General features: G+C 44.8%; 1 protein-coding gene and 1 long non-coding RNA gene across 3 annotated transcripts in view; one reads left to right on the forward strand and one right to left on the reverse strand.

Moving 5' to 3' along the window:
• The window catches only part of LOC309356939, a 202170-nt gene that overhangs the window by 147575 nt on the left and 27737 nt on the right, over window positions 1-26858 (forward strand). The gene's annotated exons all lie outside the window — the stretch shown is intronic.
• EFL1 (elongation factor like GTPase 1) overlaps window positions 1-26858 on the reverse strand; it is a 65267-nt gene that overhangs the window by 936 nt on the left and 37473 nt on the right. For both annotated transcript variants that reach the window (XM_081888423.1, XM_081888424.1), the window contains exons 16-19: window positions 9894-10025; window positions 8820-8967; window positions 5801-6807; window positions 3522-3706 (exon numbers count right to left, since the gene is read on the reverse strand). In XM_081888423.1, coding sequence (XP_081744549.1) covers window positions 3522-3706; window positions 5801-6807; window positions 8820-8967; window positions 9894-10025 — 1472 coding nt within the window. The remainder of the gene's footprint in view (window positions 1-3521; window positions 3707-5800; window positions 6808-8819; window positions 8968-9893; window positions 10026-26858) is intronic.

Raw genomic sequence — 26858 nt, forward strand, 5'->3', positions numbered from 1 at the left:
GCAGTGGGTTAGGCTAAGTTGGAGATCATTAATGGTGGAATGATTACTCTGGCCTACTGCAAGGGCTGCAGGAAAGGATGTGCTGCAGTATGGCAGTCATCTAAAGATAATAAATAAAATCAGCAAGGGTACAGCTAGGATCATTAACACATCAACTTTACGAAATACTATGAAGGTATCAGAAGTTAGCGGAATCTGTATAGCATAGAATCTGAACTGGATTCCTGAAAGTCTAACTGTACTGGTAGAAGCCACTCAATGAAAGCTCCAAGAATAAGCAGGTGGAGCTGAAGTGGATTTAATTTTTTATGCTCAGAGAGCTTTTTTTCTGTTGATGTTGGAACCACAGGAGGAAAAAATGGTCATCTCACAGCCTTGCACTGTGAGTCATTTTTCACTTAAAATTCCTTTTACTAGCTTCCAATGTTTATTGCAGTGAAACCTGATTAGTCAAAAGTACTGTACGTCCACAACAAACTGCATTGTACCTCTCATTCGTTTACTTTGGAAACAAAAACGTCCTCGATAGATGTCTGCTGTCAAAAAGAGATGGCTGAGAAGACCATGAATTTAAAATAGCTAAAATACATTCATTTACTGCAGGATATTAAGAGGATCTTAAATCAACATTGCAAGCCCAGGTCCCTCCAAATTAGGGTCTGGTTCCTAACACATTTGCTGTCACTGCCAGCCAACCCTCCTTGCTGGCTGAACTGCACCTGTAGATGCCAACCTTAACTGGGCTAAAGACTCATCATTTCCAGCTGAGCTGCATAAAATGCATTAGGTAAAGGTAAAGGGACCCCTGACCATTAGGTCCAGTCGTGACCGACTCTGGGGTTGCGGCGCTCATCTCGCTCTATTGGCCGAGAGAGCCAGCATACAGCTTCCGGGTCATGTGGCCAACATGACTAACCAGAGCAGCGCACGGAAACGCCATTTACCTTCCCGCCGGAGAGGTACCTATTTATCTACTTGCACTTTGACGTGCTTTTGAACTGCTAGGTTGGCAGGAGCAGGGACTGAGCAACGGGAGCTCACCCTGTCGTGGGGATTCGAACCACCGACCTTCTGATCGGCAAGTCCTAGGCTCTGGGGTTTAACCCACAGCGCCACCTGCGTCCCTAAAATGCATTACTTCAATGAATTATTTGGGAGACATACACAACTACAACTCCCATACAAATCAGGAAATGTTGCTCCCCAACATCTCAGAAGCTTCCCAGCCAGTTTAGGATAAGGTGTACAAAGCCAATCATGTCTATAGTAAATGCTCCCAGTCACTGGTTCCTCTGGTAAGTGGGAAGTAGTGAAGTCTAACACTGAGATATCAATATCCCAACAAGGAAGAGGAAAGGGAAGAGGGTGGCCGGGTGCGGGTCACGTGGTGGCACTCAAGACTCCTGATGATGTCAAGAGCGACAAGAGCCTGAATTTTAGAACTGGATTCAAGAGAAACAAGCTACTTCCTTGCACAAGCAACTTGGAAGGGGATAAAGCAGCAGTTTTTTTTGTTTGGTAGGCGGCAGATCTGTTAACACATCCAGAGAATTACACAGTGATTTTGAACTCAAGTCTGTATTTTCCTCTCACAGGTGTCTGAAAACAGGGAGCAGATTTCAGACTTTAAAACTAAAAATGCTCTTAGAAAAGGGATGCAATTCTACTCTTCTTTCTATTCCCCTAAAGAACCTTCTCTTCAAAAGCTCTTGATTGTAAATTACATGGTTGGAGAAAAACACAGTTGAAGCAGAAAGGACAGGAGGCAGAAAACTAAGTGTGCAGGTCACTTATTTTATTGCCGCTATCAACCAGCAAAGAGCCTCTGAAGATCCAAATAATATTTGATCCATGGTATCTATTTCAGCATTTCAAAAGATTTCACCTTCCAGAAAGAACACTTTAAAGAAAGGATCTTTTCTACAAGCACAAAAACACCCCCCTACTGTTTTCCCTGTGTGCTGGTTACCTTGTTAGCAGGCTAAATAAAAGAAAAACAGCTCTGTTGGGTGAAACCAAAAGTCCATCTAATCTAGCATCCTCTCTCTTTCAATGGCCAGCCTGAAGCTTATGGGAAGCCCACAAAACAGGGTATAAACGCCTGCCCCCACTGTTGCTCCCCACCCCAGAAACTGGGGCATTCAGTGGAATACTCCTTCTAAAAATGGATGCTTCTACATTTACTGTCTCCCTCTATGCTAGGAGTTTCCAAACTGTGGACCACGGGTCTGCAAGCTTCATTCTGGCGGTTGTGTCTGCATTAAATATCCATGTTGATTTTAAACTATCGTTTTATTGCTTCTTTTATTTCTTGTATTTTATTCCGTTGCACAATTTGAATTCTATGAAATGCAAATTATGACATAATAAACTACGATGCGAGAAATGAAAGGAGCAATAGAAACACAATTAATAACCATACAGCATCTACTTAGCGCTGCGCATTACAACTGCTGCAACAGGCAAAACAATCGTTAAGTGGTCCGCCAAGACCCTCAGCAATTTGTCAAGTGGTCCATGGGAGGGAAAGTTTGGGAAGGAGTGCTTTACACCAAATATATCTCTATTGTATTCCATCACATATGTCTCTCTTGTGTGCAGAAACACATGTTTCAAACATGGGCCACTTTATAGAGAATGAATAGAATTATTTTAAAACTGTCATTCCTTACTGTCTTATTTCTACTCTTTTTTGTGGCAGGAGAGGAGCAACCAGGAGTAGGAGATGAAGACAGCTGCTGCCTTCATGCCCTGCTCACCAGTTTCCCACAAACATCTGGCTGCTGCTGGACACATAATGCTGGACTTAATGGACTTTAAATTCAATCTAGCAGAGGATGGACCATCCTAACCCTAACCCCAAACCTACTGAAAACAGAAGAGAATACAGTGGTACCTCGGGTTACATACGCTTCAGGTTACAGACTCCGCTAACCCAGAAATAGTGCTTCAGGTTAAGAACTTTGCTTCAGGATGAGAAAAGAAACCGTGCTCTGGCGGCATGGTGGCAGCAGGAGGCCCCATTAGCTAAAGTGGTGCTTCAGGTTAAGAACAGTTTCAGGTTAAGAACGGACCTCCGGAACGAATAAAGTACTTAACCCGAGGTACCACTGTATTGTGAAGCATGCATTGGAAAAAGCAAATATACAGTGGTACCTCTACTTACGTTCACCTCTGGTTACATATCCTTCAGGATATGTACGCGGCAAACCTGGAAGTATTTTTCCGGGTTTCGCCGTGCACGCAAGCGCTCTGCACGTCGCTCCCATGTGCAGAAGTGGCACCTCTGGTTGCAAATTCCTTGGGATCCGACCAGAGCTCCGGAACGGATCCTGTTCACAACCAGAGGTATCACTGTAAAGGCAGATAAAAAGCCGCTTGCATGGCTTGGCTTAGGAAAGAACAGAGCAAATTTAAATCTTGACCACCATTTAACCTTTCCCCTTCTTTATCTTGATCTCTTTTCCTGCATCTACAAGAAATTGTACACCAAGGCAGATGGGAGTGAATTGAATTTTTACCTCCCAGTGACTGAAGACCAGCTGTGGAGTGGCTAGGCCGCTTGTCCTCTTCCTGATTTCATCAGCGAAACCAAAGCTCTCTGCTACTGGCAACACCGCTTTGATAATAAACACGTCTGTCCCTTCTTTCATCTCTTCCTGCAACACCCGGCCGACTCTTTTGGAGAGGACAGCGTAAACGCGACCTGAAAAAGGGAAAAGACCTACTGAGCTTGTTGCATCCTTTTCATCAATTCAGATGCACAATTACTGAACTGGGAGGACTAATTAACACCCGGGGCAAGAGGGGGTCTCGAGAAACAGTCATATAGAGTAACCAGCTACGATTAAATGATGGCGTGAAAAACTTCAGATCTCAGAATATTAAGAACCCTTCACTCAAGGGTTGGAGTGAGTTTTACTGACCACACAACTGCTGCAAAATCTCAGCAGGAGCACTGGGGCTGTGCATGATCAGTAACAGGGATCCCACTCCAACAGGAAAGTATGGAGTTAATTATCATATGAGGTATTTAATTTTCTTTACCCCTAAAAATAGTGGGCAATGAGCAAACAGATAGAAGAACATCTAAGTGCAAGCCTTAGTCAACAGGATGTTGATCTTAAGCCCCAGGAAGAGGGGTTGCTTAAGTAACTTAATAAATGTAATACAAAGTCAATATACAAAGATGAAAAAAGAACCTAAGAATATAAGAAGAGCCTGCTGGATCATGGGAAATCTGTAAACAGGAGCAGAGCACAAGAGAACTCTCCTCTCCTGTGGTTTATTTTTATTGAATCTTTCAAATTATTACATAACTCCAATCATGCATATAATTTTTTTAATACTTTTTTCTTGACTTCCCATCTCTCCTTCCCTGATTTTCTTTTATTTCGCCTTAACAGCTGCATTAAAACACATCTACATTTATTTTCTAAGCCCCACAAATCCATTCTCTACATTCCTCCGTTGCTCATATCTCAAATCCTGCCCATGATTTCATACAGGAATGACAATTTGATAGGTCTACGTTCTTCTATAAAAATATTGTCATTTTGTCATCTTATTTTAGCAGTTTCTCCTGTGGTTCCCAGCAATACAGAAGTATTGACTGTGGAGGCAATGAAAAGGCAACATGGCCAGTTGCCACCGACAGCATTATCCTCTGTGAATTTGTTCAGCTCTCTTTCAAAGCCATCCAAGTTGGTGGCCGTCACTAACTCCTACAGAAACAAGTTCCATAGTTTAACTATATTGCAACTACATTATATTGTAAACCGCCCCGTGATCTCGGATGAAGGGCAGTTCAGAAATTTAATCAACAACAACCACCTGCTGAGTCAAACAGATAATTCCATCTATACCTGGAGAATCACAGGAAATAGAATTATTTTTGTCGGCCTTTGCCAACCTAGCGCCCTCCAAATGTTTGGGACCACAACTTCCATCAACCCCAACCTGCATGGTGGGAACTGTAGCTAAAAACATCTGGAGGGCATCAGGTTGGCAAAAGCTGGCATGGCCAAGGAAGTAATTCGCAGTCAGCTTTCTGACAATGCTTTCCCCCTACGGATGTAACATCTACCATGTGATCTGTTTGTAACTCGCTCTACGTGGGGCTGCCCTTGAGACTGACCTAGAAACTCCAGCGGGTGCAGAATGCCGCAGCGAGACTCCTTACAGGGTCCTTGCTGCGGGATCACATTCACCCGGTGCTATACCAGCTGTACTGGCTCCCGGTGGAGTACAGGATCAGGTTTAAGGTGCTGGTTTTAACCTTAAAAGCCCTATACGGCCTAGGACCCTCGTACCTACGGGACCGCCTCTCCTGGTATGTCCCACGGAGGACCTTATGGTCTTCAAACAAAAATATCTTGGAGGTCCCAGGCCACAGAGAGGTTAGGCTGGCCTCAACCAGAGCCAGGGCTTTCTTGGCTGTGGCTCCAATCTGGTGGAACACTCTGTCACAAGAGGCTAGGGCCCTGTGGGACATGACATCTTTCTGCAGGGCCTGCAAGACAGAGCTGTTCCACCAGGCCTTTGGCCAGGGCACAACCTGACTCCCTCCTTTGGCAAGCCTCACAGAACTCTAGCCCAATGGTTGCCATTAATCTGATTTGAGCTGATTTTATAATGAAACGATTTTAGAATGTTGTATATTTTACTGTTGTTAGCCGCTCTGAGCCCGGCTTCGGCTGGGGAGGGCGAGATATAAATTAAAATTTATTATTATTATTATTATTATTATTATTATTATTATTATTATTATTGTTATGCATGTTGCTGGTTTCATGCTTACCTAGGACCTCAGCCGTTGTCATAATCTCACAGGTGTACATGGCAGCCATAAGCCTCTGTGGCTTTGCTTGCATAGCATAACGGCATGCTTCCTTCATGGTTGCAATCAGCTGTCCAGAGAAAGGGCCATAACAGTCTGCAGGCAAAGCCTCTCCTTTGGGTTTACTGGATGATTTGAGGCTACACTGATCACCATCTTGCAGCTCAGTTTCAGAAGCCGATTCAGTGCCTCCAGTCCTCGACACAAGGGCAGTTTCCTCCCCTGCCGATGTCTCCTCTGTAGACTTCCCTTCATCCGAATCCTGCCGGTTAACTGACATTTGCTCGACAAATCTGCCCATGTCCCATTTCTCCACCGAAAAACAGACACCCATAAGCGGTTCTTCACACATTGGTCCCGAAAGCGTGGCCAACTGGAACCCACTGACAAGACTGTTGTCAAAATCCCGATACATGCTCGCTTCCTTGGGTGGCTTGCTTCCTTCCAGGCACTGCCACACAGACCTCTTGTAGCCTTCACATCTGTTCAGCAAAATGTTCGGCCCACATTTTCGGGGGCCAAAGGACCAGATCCCATCAACGGCATTTCTCCATTTCCTTCCGGGTAGGTTTTCCTCTAGTCTTTTTTTGAACTCCTGTATCTGGTCAAAGGTCTTCGGATTCATCTCTTCTGTTTTCTTACCTTCATTCAGGTAAGAGGAGAATTGTTCTATGGTCCGAATTAAGCCGCTGTTCTTCTCCAGTAGTCGAGTCACCTCCTCAGGAAGAGGTGTTGCTCTGATGCTGAGTGTGGCATATTTGTTTGGCGTCGATATCGTTATCAGCCCATCTGAATCAACCTGTACACCTTCAGGGATTTTGTTCTGCTCTTCCTTACTCTGGTGTATGATGGCAACTTTCTGCTGCTTTCCTATTTCTTCGTTCACCATGTCAACTTTGGGGGGTCTTGTTATGGTTTCCCGGAATGGAATAATTGGTTTCGATACGCTAATTTCTATCTTGGCAAACCTACAGAAAGCCAAAAGGCTACAGTTAGGCCTCACAGCAAATGAAACTTAAGTCTTCAAGGGTTTCAGTGGCGGGTTAATGCCAGTAATCACATGATGCCAACTTCACATTATGATTAACCATTGAAGCCCGCTGCCCCCTAAGACATTAAGCAATTACTCAATAATGGGAGCCAAGGAGGGAGGCAGCATTCATTCTAGCATACTTAAAGCAACAGGCATCCCGCCCCCTCCACTGCAACCCATTATGTCAGAGTACAGCTATGAGCCTGTTTTGGATCTTGGTATATTCCTGATGAGGATATTAGGACGGACTATACTTCAGCGGCATGGGACGCGGGTGGCGCTGTGGGTTAAACCACAGTGCCTAGGACATGCCGATCAAAAGGTCGGCGGTTCGAATCCCCGCGACGGGGTGAGCTCCCGTTGCTCGGTTCCTGCTCCTGCCAACCTAGCAGTTCGAAAGCACGCCAAAGTGCAAGTAGATAAATAGGTACCACTCTGGCGGGAAGGTAAACGGCGTTTCCGTGCGCTGCTCTGGTTTGCCAGAAGCGGCTTAGTCATGCTGGCCACATGACCTGGAAGCTGTACGCCGGTTCCCTCGGCCAATAAAGCGAGATGAGTGCAGCAACCCCAGAGTCAGTCACGACTGGACCTAATGGTCAGGAGTCCCTTTACCTTACCTATACTTCAGTGGCAGGACAGCTGTTTTGCATGCATAGGGTACCAGGTTCAAGCCCTGGCATCTCCAGATATGGCTGGGAGAGAACCTTGCTTGAAACCCTAAAGAGGTGCTTGCCAGCCAGTGTAGACCAGGGTTTCTCAAACTTGGGTTCCCAGCTGTTTCTGGACTATATCTCCCATCATCCCAAGCTAGGATCAGTGGTCAGGGATGATGGGAACGGTAGTCCAAAAACAGCTGGAGATCCAAGTTTGTGAAACTCTGATGTAGACAATACTGAGCTAGGTGGACCAATGGTCTGACTTAGTATACAGCAGATTCCTATCTTGAGGAACAGAACAGGCTCCAAATTCTCTCAACTGCCTCTTACAGTTGTTGTTGTTGCAGCAGCAGCAGCGGGTCTCCCATCCTCTGAGCTGCAACCCAGTGAGCTAGTGTGGAGTGGAGTCCTGAAATATTATCTGAGAAGGGCAATGGGCCCCAGCACTTTCCTTGGACAGGAGATGTGTGAGGCACTTAGGTTCATATTCCAGAACACTGCAGATCTTGGAGACTCTGCTGCTTGAAACCCATCCTGCCTCCAAGGAATTAAGAATGGTATCAGGATGGAATGAAAACTCAGTTCACAACTCAATGAGTTAGACTAGAGACCCACTCAAGGATCAGGCTCCTGATTTCTGTCACTTGAGCTGAACCCGTCAAGTCGTGCCTATTTATACGAAAAAGATGGCAACAAACATAGCCGTTGCAGAGCAATCTACTGTTGCACACAGTGTGAAAGCTTTACAACTGTGTCCACCAAACATTCTGAGTGATAAAAATGGGCTTTTCTAGAAAGAGGATTTCTAGATGGGCAATGGTTGCAAACAAATGATTTGGGAAAACATACAAAAGCAGTTTACAGTTAATATGCAGGGACAACCTAATTCCCAATTCCTTATGGATCTTATGATTTATGTGGAAATTGTTCAATTTATGTGGGAACTTTTTGATGTTTTGTTCATTGTTTATGACGACTTTTGTTATGTTTTGCAGTTATGTAATTTTATATATGTTGTCAGCTGTCCTTGAGCATGGCTTTAATTTTGGAAAGGCGGTATACAAATAAATGATTGACTGATGGATAGAAATCTACACAGGAGGAATGCCAGTATGAAAAATCTTCCATTGTGCACCGGCAACAGTGAGGAAGAATTGGGAAAGGATGCTTTGACCTTTCCATAAGTTAAACCACAATTACACGTTTAACTGTCTTGTAAATGCTGGATTTAATCACTGAGCCTTGAGCAATTCTTCCTTTTCCTCTCGCGCCACCTCTCCCTGCCACCAACCTCTCTTTCAAGTCATCCAAACAGCGCTGAAGATGGACTTCTCCTGCTGTAATTAAGACGTGCTCCCCTGTCTCCTGGATTAAAACTTGTACACAAGGATCAGCTTGGTTTAAAAGCTTCATGCCTTTAACCAACTGCGGCATCTCACCTGGGAAGACAAAAGCACTTTTAAATGAAGTACCTCTGAAGAGCTTGGGTTTCAAAGTAACATACGAGCAAAACTCAGTAAGAAAGGGAGCACAGGCTGCTGTGAAATACTGAGTACAAAGAATAGGATAGAATAACGCTTTGTTTAGCTTTTAGATTTTACATATTATAACAGCACTAAAAATCTTAAGAGGGATTAAAAGGGAAAAAAGGGACTGTGGGTGGATCTGTATGTTCTAAGAGACACAGGGCTGCCACTCAAAACAACAGCCCCATATCAAATCCACTCTTCTCCTTCCAGAATGTGTTTCATGTCCTGATGAAATTACTGTTTCCTTGCCCTAACAGTGACATAAAGTGGGAGCAGGCAAATGCAGAGCTCAAGAAAGCCACCATGCAATATAACTTATGTACCAGGGAAGGGGAATCTATGGTCTTCCAGATGTCACTGGACTCCAACTCCCATCAGCACCAACCAGTATGGGCATCAGTGAGGGCTGATGAGAGTTGTAGTCCAACATGTTCCCCATTCCTGTTGTACACATTACAGACCAAGAACAAGATAGAACGAGGCTGTCATTGCCCCATGTTTCTTGTAACATGCTGACATCCATCCTAGTATGAGTATGAGTGGTTCTAACTTAATACTTCCTTATTAAGTTTCCCAAACTTGGGTCTCCAGCTGATTTTTGACTACAGTTCCCATCATCCCTGACTACTGGCCCTGATTGATAGGGATAATGGGAGTTGTAGTCCAACAATAGCTGGAGACCCAAGTTTGGAAAACCCTGCCTTATTGCGAGGCAACCACCATACTATCATTTGCTCAAACTCATTTACGACCACTCTTTCCCACCCTTGTGGCTTTTCGAAAGTATACTTAATGATTCTGATTGGATACTCAAGGAACGGAGGGAAGACACTTACTTGGGTGTTTTGGCTCCACAGCAACTCGCACAATCGGTGTTGCTTCGAAGTTGAGGGGGTTAAACGGTGGGCAAGCTGGCGACGATGAGAGCGTTGCCGACTTCAGTACGAATTCTTGCAACCCTCCTATCCCTACAAGGCATTGAAGCATGAAGTCAAGACACACATCCTGAAGTCAACAAAAATATTCAGCTACGTGGCCTTCATATAAAAGTAACAGAAACCTGCCAACCATTATGATGGGCACAGCGGATATGGAGGAGGGTTTGCATATTGTTGAGAGCACAGGTGAGAGTGAGGAACTGCAAAGAATCGCTAAGGTGCAAACTACTGCTGCATATACTCTCTCGCAGAATACTGCTCCTTCTCCCAATACAACTAAGCTTCCCAAAGTAACTTGTCCACCTGCCCATGTTTTAGATGTTTATGGGATTTGTAAAAAGAAAAAAAGAGAGAGATGTTTCATTATCCAGTAACAATTCTTACCTGCCAAGGGCAATCAGGATCGTGGCTAGTCAGAAGCTTATACTGACCATATTTATCAGATTAGGATAGTGATCTCTTTACTCAAAAGGCATAACGTTTTTGTACAGGACCACTCTTTTACAACCATGAAGTCTTCGCTTCATTCACATCATGGGTAATAACTAAGGTAGAATGAGTTAAACCCCCGATATCCTCAAATAACAAGCACATGTTTTAAGCCACAAACTTCCAGACTGTTGTTCCAGTTTTGATTTGCAGCTGAAGGGGATGAATTGCTGCCAAATCTCCAAAGGAAAAACAGATATATAACTTGTGTGGAGGCCAGTTTTAATCATGGTTTTGAGAAAATGTCTCTGAGCTTGCATCACGTTTGTTTTTACTTGTGGTTACCACTAGCGCTGCAAGGCCAAAATTTAAAAAAGACGTGGTGCTTTGTTGCGTTATTAAAAAGTTATTTTGGTGCTGACAGCATTGAAAAAAAGAAGATAATGAATGTGCAGAATGAGCAGTATCCCAGCACTGTGCATTCTGTTTTCTGTCATCTTCCTTCTTAAAAATAACCTCTCCTTCCTTTTCTCTACTGTTTTTAACACTGGAGACACAGCCAATATGTCCCGGCCCCACGCGGAGCAAAGGGTGCAAGTTTCTTGCAAACTGCAACCCACTAATAAATGTCCAGGGCAGGGTCAGCAGGATGGTAGATTGGCGCACACTGGTAGATTTCTAGCTGATTTGCAGTAAGTTTTCAAATTGCAAGTTAAGGGAAGGGACATTCTGTGCCTTGGCTGACCTTGAACTTTTCACTTCTCTCAGAGACTCATCGCTTCCTTCCTGTAAAATATGGTTGCTTGCCTTTGACCATGTCTATGTACAGTTTTACAAATCTAGTTTTAAGAGTTTTAGTGTTGAATCTCTAATCCATAGTAGATGTAGATTTGCACTTGCATATATAGAGGCTTGTGGTGGTGGTGCAGCAGTAAGCAACTGGCTTTGTGACCCGAGTCACTGGTATGTACCGTATTTTTTGCTCTATAAGACACACCTTTTCCCTCCTAAAAAGTATGGGAAAATGTGTGTGCGTCTTATGGAGCGAATGCAGGCTGCGCAGCTATCCCTGAAGCCAGGAGAGCAAGAGGGATCGATCCCTCTTGCTCTCCTGGCTTCACTTCGCTTGAGAGCTGCTGCGCAGCTTTCCTTCTCTGCACAGCTCCCCTACAGTGAAGCAGCAGGAGAAACGGAGCCCTTTCCATTTCTCCTCCTGCTTTGCTGGAGAGGTGCTGCGGAGAGAGAGAGAGAACATTTTTTTTCTTGTTCTCCTCCTCTAGAACTAGGTGCGTCTTATGGTCAGGTGCGTCTTATAGAGCAAAAAATATGGTATCTCACTCCACCTTTATCAGCCTGTATTGTACATTTCTAGTTGGCTAGTGGTCCACTGGGTTTTGGGAAACTTCCCTTACCTGAAACCTCACCCATCCCTGGCCCTAGAATCAGTTCATCCAACCATTGTTAGCTGTGTGGCTGCTACATAAAATTCTGCATTCCTCTCCTTCCTTGGACAGCTGATCATACACAGGAAATTTTATGGTCTCATAGTGCCAAGGATACTGGAGCTCAATTCAAACACCTAGTGGCCAGGAACTTAGTAACCTACATTTAAGAGTTGCCAGAGACTGTTTGAACGTGGAACTAAGAGTCTTCTGTACATACAGAAGGGATTATAATTATGCCACACTGGCAATGCAAAAGGAAGTGCCTTCATTCTTGCACTGTAGGCAGCTGGACCCTCTCAGGGTCCCTTTCCAAGTCTACAATTCTATGATGCTATGGAGTGGCTCTGCCTGATATTAATAGCAGTATCCCAGTTGCAGGATCCAGTTCTCACTTTTAAAAAAGCAAACAAGGGAGACTTCTGCCAGACGTCTATTGGCAAGGAGTTCCACAGGGCAGAGCCTGCCACAGTAAAAACCTGGTTCCTGTTAAATGCCAATCTCAGGCATGTGGGGGACCCTCAAAATTGCCCTGTCTGACCTCTGTGTTCGAGTTAGAGCATAAGGAATCAGGAGGTCCAATGTAGCTTTCTTGGCAAAGGAGTAACATGATCTGGTGAACAGACTGGTTTCTGTATTCTGTACCAGTTGGGGGAAAGGGGCTATGTGCATTACGGAGTTGGGGAGAAGGGCTGCTGGAGGCAGAGAGGGAGTGGAAAAATTCCCTCCCAGACCTTCATGTGAATTTGGAAGAATAATCTGATTTTCTGCAACTGCAGTTGGGGAGAAAAATCAGGCAGTTAATGAATCTGAGATGAATCTCGTCTCAGAGAGCTCACCTATCCTTGCTACCCTCGTCATCTGATTCAGAAATATGCTGGAAGTAAAAGCAGTTTTCTAAACATTTCCTTGTGCTACAGATTAATAATCATATTTAATTTGTTCAAATAGACACACGTTATTAGGAGCGTCATCTGACAGCAAAACATACAGAATCCGGAACAGGGTTTCTCAGGTAACATTAATTCACTTTAGCGGTTGTGCCAATCAAGTACAGATGGCACAGATAAATTAGGCATTTGAGTTCAGCCTGCCTGCTGTGGATACAAGAAGAGTTCCCCACTGTGGAATTTATAGGTTGTGGTTATTGCAAGAGGAATGCAGAATGAAAAAAACAAGTATTATTCACATTTGAAATCCTAGCTGCGTCACCAAGAAAGGAAGAAGCTAGGCATTGTCAGATCTTCCTCTGTCCCGTCATCCACCTATTTGTAATATGCCATGTGTCTGACAGTATCCTGGGATCGAGAGCCTACTTCTTTTAAATGCTGTTTTGCAGTGCTCTTTGATTGCTTTGAAGATTAATAGTCGGAGGTGTGTGTGTGCAATCCCTATATATAGCTCATATATGTGCATCATTTATTTATAGCCCACTGTTTAGTCAAAAAGGTTCTTACAGCTGTATATGAAAACCAGTATTAAGGTGATCCCTACTCACAATTTACAAGGACATGACACACAAGGAAAAAGGAACGGGAGTGATAGAGGAAGGAAGGCAAAGCAAGCTCAAGGACAAGCTATTAAGGTTATATACATATTATGTGTGTGTGTTCTCGAAGCTACGAACATGAGTTTGACCAAACTGCAGGAGGCAGTGGAAGACAGGAGTGCCTGGCGTGCTCTGGTCCATGGGGTCACAAAGAGTCGGACACGACTAAACAACAACAACAACACATACACACACAAAATCTACACTGCCCACTAGTAATATAGTCAACTTTTCTGTTTAAGAGTGATAGACAGAGAAAGGATTCCAGTGGCTTTGAAAGGAGGGAATAATTCATTGGGCTTGCTCAACTTACACAGGGTCCCAAATGTGGACAAACTGATTTTAATTCACACCTGTTCCCTTCCATGGTAGGTAAGACACAACATCCCACCTCTCGGGCAGCTGTCAATTGAACGGGGGCTAAGAATTAAGGCAGCCTTTAAGGCAGAAAATTTGCACATAAAGGTATTTAAAAATTGTTGTCTTGGAGACTTTGTAACAGAAAGGGTCTATACCAGCTTTCACCAGCCTGCTGTCCTCTAGCTGTTTTGAACTAAAGCTCATCAGCCCCAGTCAACATTAATAATTCTGAATTAGGAAAACAATCTGGTTTGCAGATTTAGAAATGAACAGGATCATGCTAAAATCTAAATAAATAACATTTCATTGGCTATCACACTATGCTAGCTATACTCTAGGATTGGCATACGTCCCAGACATATATGGAATACTGCAGTCAGCAGCATTGTCCGGGCGGAAATAGCTCTTATAGGACATAGGAAACAAGACTGCAATTGACAACTTTGTTGCAGAAAGGGGAACATCATCTTCTTCCCGCAATCTGTCAGGAGCAAGTTGAGCCCTGGGCTCCAGTAACATCTATGTCTGCAAACACCCCTCACCTTTCTCCCACATGGCTTCCATTCACTCCAATGGGGAAAGAACAATGATACTGGCAAAATTTGGTGGCAGACTCCGCTGAGAGGGTCCCCATGTGGGTCCTTGCAATAAAGAGAGACTCACTCTCCTCCCTACATCATATTGACCCTTATTTTGGTAGTAAAAAATAAATAGCAAAAACCTCTCTTCTGCTAGCTCACATCAAAGGTGCAACTAAATCCAGTACTCTCAGTTTCCATTATTGTAGCAATTGATTTAATTCTCAATATATAATGGAACACAAATGATCTATAGGCAAATGTCTGCCATTTAAGTGGAACACATTGCAGGAACGTTAAGTTTTAGGATAACACCCAGTGAAAATACTTTACCTGCATTCTTCACCCATTCATTATTCTTACTTGCAAAATTATGCAGTTAACTAATTAAAACTGAATTTACTAGGACCTGACTTTATTATTCCCAAAGCCTAGGGCCTTCTTTTTATAAACAGTTTCCGCCAGTATACATTTTCTTCCAAATGAGTTTATAACAGTTATTGTCTTACGCCGAAATCTCTATCAAATCTAAAATACCAGCAATAATTAGAAGGTACCAAGTTATTACCTACAAAAATGACATTTTTACCTGGAACTAAGCTGTTTTAAAACGCTGCGGAAATTAACCAAAGTGGAAATTGGAAAGGAACACACACTTCCAGGCCATCAAGCAATAGCATGAGCAGATACTAAAAGGCCCTTTCCCAATGTTTAGATTAAAAAATCTTTGCCACCGTGGGTGTGCGAACAGATGGCATGAAACAGAACAAAAGGAATGGCTCAAATATGCTTTGCCGTTATCATTCCAAGATGTTATTAATAAAGGCTTGTGTGTCATGCTTTCTAATTTTAACAGCAAGAGTTACTTCCAAAACAAGGTCTATTGACATGATTATCCTATCCATAATTATTTTCAGCAATGACTTATTGTATCCTATTTAGGCTGAATTAGAGGCCTATTCACATTTTAAATGTAAGAATGTAAGAAGAGTCTGCTCATCCAGTCCAGCATTCTGTCTCACACTGGCCGAACAGATGCCTGGGCAAAACCGGCAGGCAGGATTTGAACACAAGAGCCCTCTCCTCTCCTGTGGTTTTCGGTTACTGATATTCAGAAGCATTGCTGCCTCCAACCGCGGAGGAAGAACGAAGCCATCGTGGCTACAAGCCCTTTCATGGTGAGACAAGGCCCCACACCTTCTTCTTTTAAAATAGTTTATTTGCCACAGCATATATTTCAAACATTCTCATAATCTTAAAAACCATAAAATAACACATCATGTGCTCCAATCTCATTAAAAGGAAGGAATACATTACATCTGTAACAATTTGAAGGGTTAAAATGTATACTTCAAAGTACAGCCGCACCTTGGTTCTCGAACGCCTTGCGACTCAAACGTTTTGGCTCCCGAGTGTTGCAAACCCAGAAGTGAGTGTTCCGGTTTGTGAACTTTTTTGGAAGCCGAATGTCCAACACGGCTTCCAATCGAGTGCAGGAAGCTCCTGTAGCCAACTGGAAGTCGCGCCTTGGTTTTTGAATGTTTTCGGAAATTGAACGGACTTCTGGAACGGATTCTGTTCGAGAACCAAGGTACGACTGTATTCCAAACTGTGTTACCCACCCCAAACACTACTCCCCCATGTGCCTGTCTTCAATAAAGTCACCCCCTACTGCGTAGAAGTTATCGTTTTTCTTTTGGCCTCTTGCTACCCGCAGTTTCCATGTTAGATTTTCCAACAAAGCTGTCCGCCAGACTGCTTCATACCACTTATCCATGGTCAACAGTTGCAATGTTTTCCATTGCCATGGTTGTTCTTGCCACGGTCAATAAATGGGTTACAAGATCTTTATTTCTAATTCTTGGTGAGTCCCGACTGTACAAATTAAGCAGTGCCAGTCCTGGGGACATAGGTACTGTCTGCCTTTTAACCAAAGATATCTCTGCAAAGACATTTTCCTAGAATATTTCCATTTTTGAACACTCCCACCATATATGTCTATATGTCCCAATAGTGAGACACCCTCTCCAACACACAGGAGAGCTGTTGGGTTTTATATAAGCTAGACGTCTAGGTGTTAAAATACCAGCTATCTGAGATTTTGAGGGCTCTTTCTCTTGTCATTGCCAAAATAGATTTATACGGGACCTACAAGTTCTAGGAAGACAGCAAGGTGCCTTATATCAAGACCAATGGCCCATGTAATGTTCCTATAAGCATGCTGGTCTAAGGCCATAAAGCACTTTAAAGCTCAAAGACAGTACTTTAAATTGGGCCCAGAAATGAACTTTGAATAGGGGCAACTGATGTAATGAGATCGCAATTCTTTCTGTTGTTTTATTTTATGATTTAAACACACTGTGTACTTCTTTCCACTGAGAAGTTTTTGTAACCTTCCATGTGACAATTAGGTGTAAAACGGTAAAGGTAAAGGTACCCCTGCCCGTACGGGCCAGTCTTGACAGACTCTGGGGTTGTGCACCCATCTCACTTAAGAGGCCAGGGGCCAGCGCTGTCCGGAGACACTTCCGGGTCACGTGGCCAGCGTGACATCGCTGCTCTGGCGAGCCAGGGCCGCACACGGAAACGCAGTTTACCTTCCCGCTGGTAAGCGGTCCCTATTTATCTACTTGCACCCGGAGGTGCTTTCGAACTGCTAGGTTGGCAGGCGCTGGGACTGAGCAGCGGGAGCGCACCCCGCCGCAGGGATTCGAACCGTCGACCTTTCGATCAGCAAGTCCTAGGCGCTGAGGCTTTAACCCACAGCGCCACCTGCGTTCCTGACAATTAGGTGTAGGGTAGGCTATAAAGAAAATTACAAAATAAATATATAAATAGACCACTGTTGTCAACACCTGCTCTGCCACCAGGTCTTGCCATAGTCTTTTGATTGGTCCAATGCCAGCACCAGCAAGTCCTTGCAGAATGAATAAAGGTAGCTGGGAGACAGAAGTTCAGAGGGAGAGGAAGGAAGGAAGGTCTTCCTCCATTGAGGGTAAAGGGACAGGGGATATGTTGAAGGAAGTTAGAAAGTGAGAGAAAAGGTTAACATTTATTTATATATATTATTATTACTGATGATGAACAACTCTGAATAGAAAGGAAAGGGATAAGAGACGAAAGATGGTATAGGGGGGGAAATGTGAATGTAAAAGGACCAGGGAATAAAGATAAAAGAAACTGGCCATTTTGGGGTGAAGGAAATAAGGGACAAGTTGAGTGTAAAATGAGATTAAGAGAACAAGTCACAAGAGATTAGTAAAAATACTTTGAGAGGCATGCGAACAGGAAAGAGATAATATATTTTAAAAAGTCTTCTCCATGCAGAGCTTCTGGATGAGGAAAGGAACAAGAACAAAACCAGCAAGTATCAAGTGAATAGGTCTTTCTTTTTTTCTTAAGTCTAAAAAATGTGAAAGTCCAATGCACTCTGCACAAGTCGAGATTTACTGATGTTCTTAGAGGTGTCGGTCTTTAACATTCCCTTAGACAAAGTGCAGCAATAGGAGCTGATCCTTAGATTAGGTAGCTTTGTCTTCTTAAATCAAGAGGAAAACCTGCTCGAGTCTTCAAAAGGGTAACTCATGTCACCAGCAGGCTAGCAAGGAGTCCCTGCTGATACAGAACACACACAGACACACGCACACACAGTGTCGTTATGTGAAATAGCCCCAAGGTAAACCATGACCTCTTGTCCATTTAAGGGTAGGAAGATCAAAATGAGAGAGCCCCTTTGGTGTAGTCTGAGGCCTCTTAAAAGAGGAGCTGAATTTCCAAGGCTGCCAAATGTTTTTTATTAGAGGTTTCCATGACAGAGTAAGGTACAGGTACTGGGACAGAGCGAACCATTCCCATGTAACTAAACAAAGTAAAAAAAGGCCCCCCCAAACAAACCAGTAGTATTCACATTGACAGGCACATCTAGTGCAACCAGTAAAACGATAGGACCCAAAGCGTACTCCATGCTGTTCAGAGATGGAAAGAAGACAAAGTCCCTACCAGAGAAGAATGGCAGATTAAGTTGGATTATGCCGAAATGGCAAAAATGACTGGAAGAATCAGAAATCGGGAAGAACAAAATTTTAATAAGGAACAGGGAAATTTTATAATTTATCTTAAAAACCATTGTAAACAGCTAAAATTGTTAGTAGAATTGGAATAACACTTGCAGTTTAATGGTGAATTTTGGACATAATGGAGATGTAAAAGATTTGGATTATTATAAAAGACGCAGGAGGAAACGACTGACAATAGGACCCACAAAGGGGAGGAGGGAAGTCCAGGAGATTTTTTTGAATCTTGTTTTTATTTTGTATGTTGGATATGTGATGGTAAAACTTTAACTTGAAAAACCAAGTAAATAAATTTACATAGAAAAAATAACGGTGTCTGTGAAAGAGGACAGATTTCCTCTAGAAACTGCTTGAGGCATTCTTAAAGGAAGCCCATTTCCATGTTGAGGAAAACAGGGTTGAGGCAACATCTGACACTAACTGTGACCCCTACAGGCTCTCGCCAACTTTTTTGTGAACATGGAACTGAATCCCCCCAGGAGGTTGTGGACTCTCCTTCCCTGGAGGTTTTTAAGCAGAGGCCGGATGGCCATCTGTCATGGATGCTTTCGCTGAGATTCCTGCATTGGTCCCTTCCAACTCTAAAATTCTATGATCATTACAAACACATATAAAAATAAGAAAGGGAAAAGAGTAAGGTGAAGAGGAGAGCTATCTTGGGTGAGGAACCCGCTGCAAAGATCAAGAGAAGGGGCATGTTGTGGTTGTTAAGACTGAATATTAGATTATTATGATGGAGGAGAACTGGGTTGAGGTCCCCAGTCAGCCATGAGGCCTGTCAAAGGGACTTTGGGCCTGTCAGCCTCACAGGGTTGTTGTGAAGAATTGCTGGGGTACAGTGGAAAGAACCACATTCTCGATCCTGAATTTGGGGAGGGGGAGGGGAGGATACCAATGAAATAAATAATTGAAGACTGGGTCTTAAAATAAATTCAAGATGCAGTTGCCAAGAAGCACTGTGCGTTTTTGAGAATATCGTTGCGATTTTCTTTTACATCTCCCTTAAATCGCTACGGCAATGTTATGAACACAAGTCAAATATTGCTATTAATTTTTCATAAAGGACCTAAAACCGTTCGAGCCATGCATTATTAAAACTAAAACGGATCCTTTCCACAGGCTTACAATTTAGATGAGACCCAAGACATCTTAAGGAGAAAAAGGAAAGAAAGGTCAGTTAGGGAATAGTAAGCTGCATTCTGTGCCCGCCCCCCCCCCCAGCAGCCCTCTTTAAGCAAACAGATTACTATCTTTGGCATGTATATCTAGTTATACACACCCCATTTACTGTTTATAATGGAGATATAGGAATCGCTGCATGAGATCAACCTCCCTATCACCTTGGAAGCCCCATAAGGAGGCCAATATTGATTCAGGAAAGAGCAGGAGGAAGCTTCTGGATGAGACGCTCTGCTAGAGGTGAGCTGAACTTTCTCAGAAGACCATTTCTGAGAAAAGCAGAGATTTCCCTCTCACTTCCCCTGAGAAAAGGGTCAGCAGGATGAATGTTCTCCAAGTACTCCTCACCTCCCGGTTAAAGTTACCAGCCCTGGCCTGGGCACATCCCAGAACGTCACTCTACATTGTTGGCAGCAAAGTGGTTGCCAGCACAGCTGCTGGCTGCTGACTCCACTTGCAGTGGAAGGAAAGAGATGACCAAAAAAAAAAAAAACCAAACCTTAGGAGAAAGGAAAATAGCCCCACCCCAAAAAGTTGCTGGAGAATCACCATCACTATCATTATCATTTTATTATTTGTCCTATGCCCATCTGACTGGGTTGCCCCAGCCACTCTGGGTGGCTTCCAACATACACAAAAGCATAATAAAGCATTAAACATTTAAAACTTCCCTTTACAGGGCTGCCTTTAAATGTCTTCTAAATTTTGTATAGTTTCTTATATCCTTGACATCTGGGGGGGGGGGGCGTGTTCCACAGGATGGGCACCACTACCAAGAAGGCCTTCTCCCTTCTCCCTGGTTCCCTGTAGCTTCACTTCTCACAGGAGGGAACAGCCAGAAGGCCCTTGGAGCTGGACCTCAATGTCTGGGCTTAATAATGGGGGTGGCGATGCTCCTTCAGGTATGCATTTTTACTCCAGAATCTCTCTGCCACCTGGAGAAATTGACTGAAAATGTGAACTGCCCTGTGATCTTTGGATGAAGGTAAAGGTAAAGGGACCCCTGACCATTAGGTCTACTTGTGGCCGACTCTGGGGTTGCGGCGCTCATCTCGCTTTATTGGCCAAGGGAACCGGCGTACAGCTTCCGGGTCATGTGGCCAGCAAGACAAAGCCACTTCTGGCAAACCAGAGCAGCGCACGGAAACGCCGTTTACCTTCCCGCCGGAGCGGTACCTCTTTATCTACTTGCACTTTGATGTGCTTTCGAACTGCTAGGTTGGCAGGGGCAGGGACCGAGCAATGGGAGCTCACCCCGTCGCAGGGATTCGAACCGCTGACGTTCCGATTGGCAAGTCCTAGGCTCTGTGGTTTAACCCACAGCGCCACCTGTGTCCCTTGGATGAAGGGTGGCATACAAATTTTTAAAAGTAAGAATAATGTTCTCTGCCAATTCCTCAGCCCGCAATTAAGGTGGGGAATCCTGAGAGGCCCATTGCCCTCTTCCGCCCTTCTTAATCGTGGCCTCATTTGCTAGGGTAAATTTGCTGCGGGCGATGGGAGCTGTAGTCTAAAACATCTGGAGATGAGCCAGGCTGGCAAAGGCTGTGCGAGGGGCACGCCCGCCTTCCCCTTGCCCACGCAGCATGTGGCCCAAACACCTCCTAGTGCTCACACAACCTTAATTTGTTTCACTGCCTCGCTGTCACCAAAGGCTCCTCTGAAGCCAGACGTGTCTGGCTAGTATTTCTGCTGACTCAACAGCGAGCTTTGCAAAAGGGGTGTCATGTGTCAGCCACAAGGAAACAGCAGCCAGGCAGCATCTCCTCCAAGACGGAGCAAAACACTGGAAGCCAGATGTCAGCTTCTTTCCCCCCAAACAACAGAAAATTCTGTCATTCTACTCCTCCATCTTTAAAGACTGCAAAAAGCCCGGACTGCCCATCTGTCACTCGCCTTAAAAGTTATCACCGCGACAGAGCCATTTTAAAACACAGCTTCAGGTCGTGCTGTAACGCTGCTAACCTAGCAGACACCACAGCCTTTTAAATGAATACAAAGAACTAGAGACAAAGAACAGTGGAACGCGTATGTAAAGATAATGCATCAACCCACTTATCTCCCCAGTTCCCTTCCAGGAATGCTCTAGAGGAGAACATGTTTAATAAAAAATTAACCATGAGATGCAATCTACAGAAGGCCCAGCTGTAAAAGTCGCTTACGGTGGGTTCATTTTTACTCCAGAACCAGAGCTGCCGGCAACTGTTTGCACTCACTAAGAGATGACAGCATTCAGTAGCACCCCGCTCTGAGTTATTTTCATAGCATCATAGAATTGTAGAGTTGGAAGGGACACCAAGGGTAATCTAGTCCAACCCCCTGAAATACAGGAATCTTAGCTAAAGCATCCATGACAGATGGCCATCCAACCTCTGCTTAAAAACCTCAAAGGAAGGAGAGTCCACAACCTCCTGAGGGAGTCGGTTCCACTGTCAAACAGCTCTTACTGTCAAAGTTCTTCCTGATATTTACCATATTCGGAATCTCCTTTCTTGTAAGTTGAAGCCATAGGTACGAGTCCTACCCTCCAGAGAAGGAGAAAACAAGCTTGTTACCTCTTCCGAGTGACAGCCCTTGAGATATTTGAAGATGGCTATCTTATCTTATGAGGACGTGGGTGGCGCTGTGGGTTAAACCACAGAGCCTAGGGCTTGCTGATCAGAAGGTCGGCAGTTCGAATCCCCACAATGGGGTGAGCTCCCGTTGCTCGGTCCCTGCTCCTGCCAACCTAGCAGTTTGAAAGCATGAAGTGAAAGTAGATAAATAGGTACCACTCTGGCGGGAAGGTAAACGGCGTTTCCGTGTGCTGCTCTGGTTCACCAGAAGCGGCTTAGTCATGCTGTCCACATGACCCGGAAGCTGTACGCCGGCTCCCTCAGCCAATAAAGTGAGATGAGCGCCACAACCCCAGAGTCGTCCACGACTGGATCTAATGGTCAGAGGTCCCTTTACCTTTACCTATCTTATAACCAGCTTCTTCAACCTTTCCTCATAAGGTTTGGTTTCCAGAACCTTGATCATCTTAGTTGGCATCCTCTGCACATGTTCCAGCTTGTCAACATCCTTCTTAAACTGTCATGCTCAGAATCGGACACAGTATTCCAAGTGTGGTGTCACCAAGGCAGAATAGAGTGGTACTGTTACTTCCCTTGATCTGGACACTATACGTCTGTTGATGCAGCCTAGAACAGCATTAGCTTTTTTCTCAGGCTTACTTTGAACAAATTCCTGTCCCCTGCAGATATCGTTAGACTGCAAACCCTATCACCCCTGACCACTGGCCAGGGTTGATGGGAGCTGGGCATCCAACAACTAATGATGAATCACAGGTTCCCTACCACTAGTGTAAAGGCAAGAGTCTATCGACTTCTGCACAGGGCATTTTGCAGGCCTGAATTGTGTGGTCACTGGAAGGAACTGAATGACTACATAGCTTAGGCCAACATGCACTGAACTTTATTGTGTCGGCCCTGTGCAAACATTAGCGCCATAAGCATGTAACTTGTGCACTGAAATCCCTTCATCTGAATCAACCATGAGCTCTAAGAAAGATACTGAGGGGTTGTTTTTTTTGTACATGCAGTTCTTTTTTATTTGTTCATATATATTTGAAAATAAAAATATTTTTTTTAAATACCAATGGGTTAATATAGTTTAATATATTAAAAAACAAACTTCACTGCTGCAGCAGGTGCCGGGGTGTAATCAATATGTACAGATAAGCTAATACACTTCTTTGCTTTATAGCAGCTGGGTTTCCACAATATGTGGAGTGCATAGGGGAGGCTTACAGTTTAAAACATGAAAATGTTGGCCCAGCTCTTATCACCAGATCTGCCAATACAGTGGTGCCCCGCAAGACGGAAAACCCGCTAGACGAAAGGGTTTTCCGTTTTGGAGGCGCTTCGCAAAACAAATTTCCCTATGGGCTTCCTTCGCAAGACGAAAGCCCATAGGGAAATTTCTGGGACAGCGAGGAAGCGCAGCACGTCTTCCCCACTGTCCTTGGACCTCCTCCGAAGGCTGGCGGTGGGGCGGAGAGACCTCCTCCCCGCGCCAGCCTTCGGAAGGCTGTCCTGAAGACTTGCGGTGGGAGGAGGGTTTTCCTTCCCACCGCCAACATTCAGAATGCTGTTCTGAATGTTGGCGGTGGGGAGGAAAAACCCTCCTCCCACCGCAAGCCCCGGGAACAGAGGAGAAGTGCTGCGCGCCTTCTCCTCTGTTCCTGTACCTGTCCGAAGGTGGCCAGTGGGGCGGAGAGACCTCCTCCCGCCGCCAGCCTTCGGAAGGCTGCTCCGAAGGCTGGCGGCGGGAGGAGGTCTCTCCGCCCCACCGGCAGTCTTCGGAAGGCTGCTTCGAAGGCTGGCGGCGGGAGGAGGTCTCTCCGCCCCACCGGCAGCCTTCAGAAGGCTGCTCCGAAGGCTGGCGGCGGGAGGAGGTCTCTCCGCCCCACCGTCAGCCTTCAGAAGGCTGCTCCGAAGGCTGCCGGTGGGGCGGAGAGACCTCCTCCCGCCGCCAGCCTTCAGAAGGCTCCTCCGAAGGCTGGCGGTGGGACGGAGAGACCTCCTCCCACCGCCAGGCTTCGGAAGGCTGCTCCGAAGGCTGGTGGTGGGGCGGAGAGCCCTTCTCCCCCCGCCAGGCTTCAAAAGGCTGTCCTGAAGACTTGCGGTGGGAGGAGGGTTTTCCTTCCCACCACCAACATTCAGAATGCTGTTCTGAATGTTGGCGTGGGGAGGAAAGCCCTTCTCCTCACCGCAAGCTCCGGGAACAGAGGAGAAGCGCAGCGCGCCTTCCCCTCTGTTCCCGGACCTGTCCTGAAGGCTTGCGGTGGGGAGAAAAGCCCTTCTCCGCACCGCCAGCCTGGCAAGCGGTCTCCATAGGAACGCATTAATTGATTTTCAATGCATTCCTATGGCAAACCGTGCTTCGCAAGACGAAAAACTCACAAGAAGAAAAAACTTGTGGAACGAATTAATTTCGTCTTGCGAGGCACCACTGTACATAAATATGCCAGAACAGATCAATATTTTTAAATGAATATGGGGGAGAAGTGATCACACAAGCCATTATTGGACTTACAAATGTCACAGGGTTCCAGAATTCTGATTCCAAAGCTCTAAATAGACACTATATACAAACAAACTGTCCCTCTTAAGAGCTTAACTGCCTGAGATGAGCCAAGCCCAAACAACCTGATGGTGACATCAGAGCAGCTCATCTAATGAGAACCTAGGCAAGGAGAAAACCAAGCCATCCATCAGAAGTGAGTTTCAATGACAAGGGCCCACTACTAGCACAAAATTAAGTTCTATAACACAATGGGATGTGCTTGCAAGTAAAAGTGCATGCCATGGGTGGGTGGCTAACCCATGGGCCTCCAGATGTTGTTAGACTCCAACTCCAATCATCCCCAGGCAGTATAGCCAGTGGTCAGGGACGATGGGAGCTGTAATCCAATATCTGGTTGGCCACTCCTGGTGTACAGAATTTGCTTTATACATCTCTGAACCTAGCAGTGCCCCTTTCAACTTCATGGAACCCAGCAAAGCATCCAAGTTGCTCGGACTCTGTTGACACCAAGCACAGCAACAATTCCCAACAACGGAAACACACCTCAATCAAAAGTTCACAGAATCAAACAAAGCCAGCTTTCTGACTCACACCCAGTCTAAAGTGATAATAAAGAACTCTTTTGCCATTTCACAACCATGAGGCAAGCAAAACGGAAATACCTTGTTTTAATAGTTTTATTGAAGTTTATATTAAAAAGGATACTACACAAAATTTATTAATTAAGAAAGAATAAATACTAAATGCAAATTGGTTGGAAATGATGGTTTGGAAGAAAACGATGGGTGGGAGTAACCATAGTTTACCTGATTCATACACCGATGTAAACTTTGGCTGTAGTGAACCAGTGAGTGAGTGAATCAGGAAAGCGAGGCAGGCCAAAGAAGGGCATGGGTGAGAGCAGGGCTTGTGAGCAGGTCAAAACTGTTGGGCACCTGCCAAGGTCCAGACCTGAGGAGGGTGCCAAATGTTTCCTAACAGAGCCGCAGCACAGACCTGACACTGCCAATGACGAAGCCATGGTACCAGCCAGGAAACAAACAAATGTTCTTGCTTTTCTTGTAAATGCTGAATTTAATCAGAAAGTGCAGTTAAGAAGCAAAATGAGGGTTGAGAGTTCAGAAAAGGAGCATTACGTTTTCAGTCTTAAAAGCCACAATTTACCAGAGTCCCTCTGCCCCTCACCTGTAAAAATATACAAAATTGATTTACCTAATATATTGAAAGAGGCTGCAAAAAGCACTTGCCGCATCACTACATCAGTAGTTTGTTTCTGTGCATTATTGTGGCAGATACTTTGTGAAGGATGGTGTGTCTTAGCTTGAACCAATCCATTTTTTTATATAAAAAAGTTATATTGGTGGTTGTTTTCTAACACTTTTGCCCCATTTTCTTCCTTCTTTTTTTTTTTTTAAAGAAAGGAAGTGTGGATGAGAAGAAGAAAAAACCTAAAATGTGGTGCTTGAAGCCTATGTTCTGCACTCTTATTGCCTCCTACTTTTGATGTATCTGCCTGGCTTGCTCTCCAACCATATGATCAAAGTCAGACCATGCCCTGGGGAGGCGGTATCCAGCTACATCATGCCACTGAAATGCTTGTGGCAAGCGCACTCACGCCAAAGAGGACGACAGCTTTTCAAAACACTGCCTGCTGCCAGCAGCTTCCTCTAAACGGTGTGATGAGGCCAAAACCACATAATCTCTGAGGTCACTCCAGCCTTTGGGACTTAGGTTAACGAGGAAAACCAAGTGCCATACAGTCTGCGGGCTTCTAGATGAGGCTTCTGCAGGCTTATTTTAAAGCTGACATGGTTAAAAATGAAGCATGTGCATGAATGGTGGACACAAATGCATGTGTGCAGATGTTTCCAAATTGCAGATCCAGGGGATGAGAAAGTCCTTGATGCCATTTGGACCCTCCTGTTGCAGTCAGGACATTTCCTGAGCATTTCGCTAAGGGTTTAAACCACTGGGAATGTCCCAGAAGGCTGATGGGCTCCCACACAGTTTACCCTTTGCAGAGCCACACTTCTCAGCTCCCTTAAACTACAGTTCCCAGGATTCTCTGGGGCAAGCCATATGCACTGAATGTGCTTTAAAAGTATGGTCTGGATGTGACCATCCTATCTTCCTTTTGTCAATGTCAACCAGGTGGAACGTTACATCTGCATCAAGTTTAATGC

This window comes from Podarcis melisellensis (assembly GCF_964234715.1).
Source record: "Podarcis melisellensis genome assembly, chromosome: 14".
NCBI lineage: Eukaryota > Metazoa > Chordata > Lepidosauria > Squamata > Lacertidae > Podarcis > Podarcis melisellensis.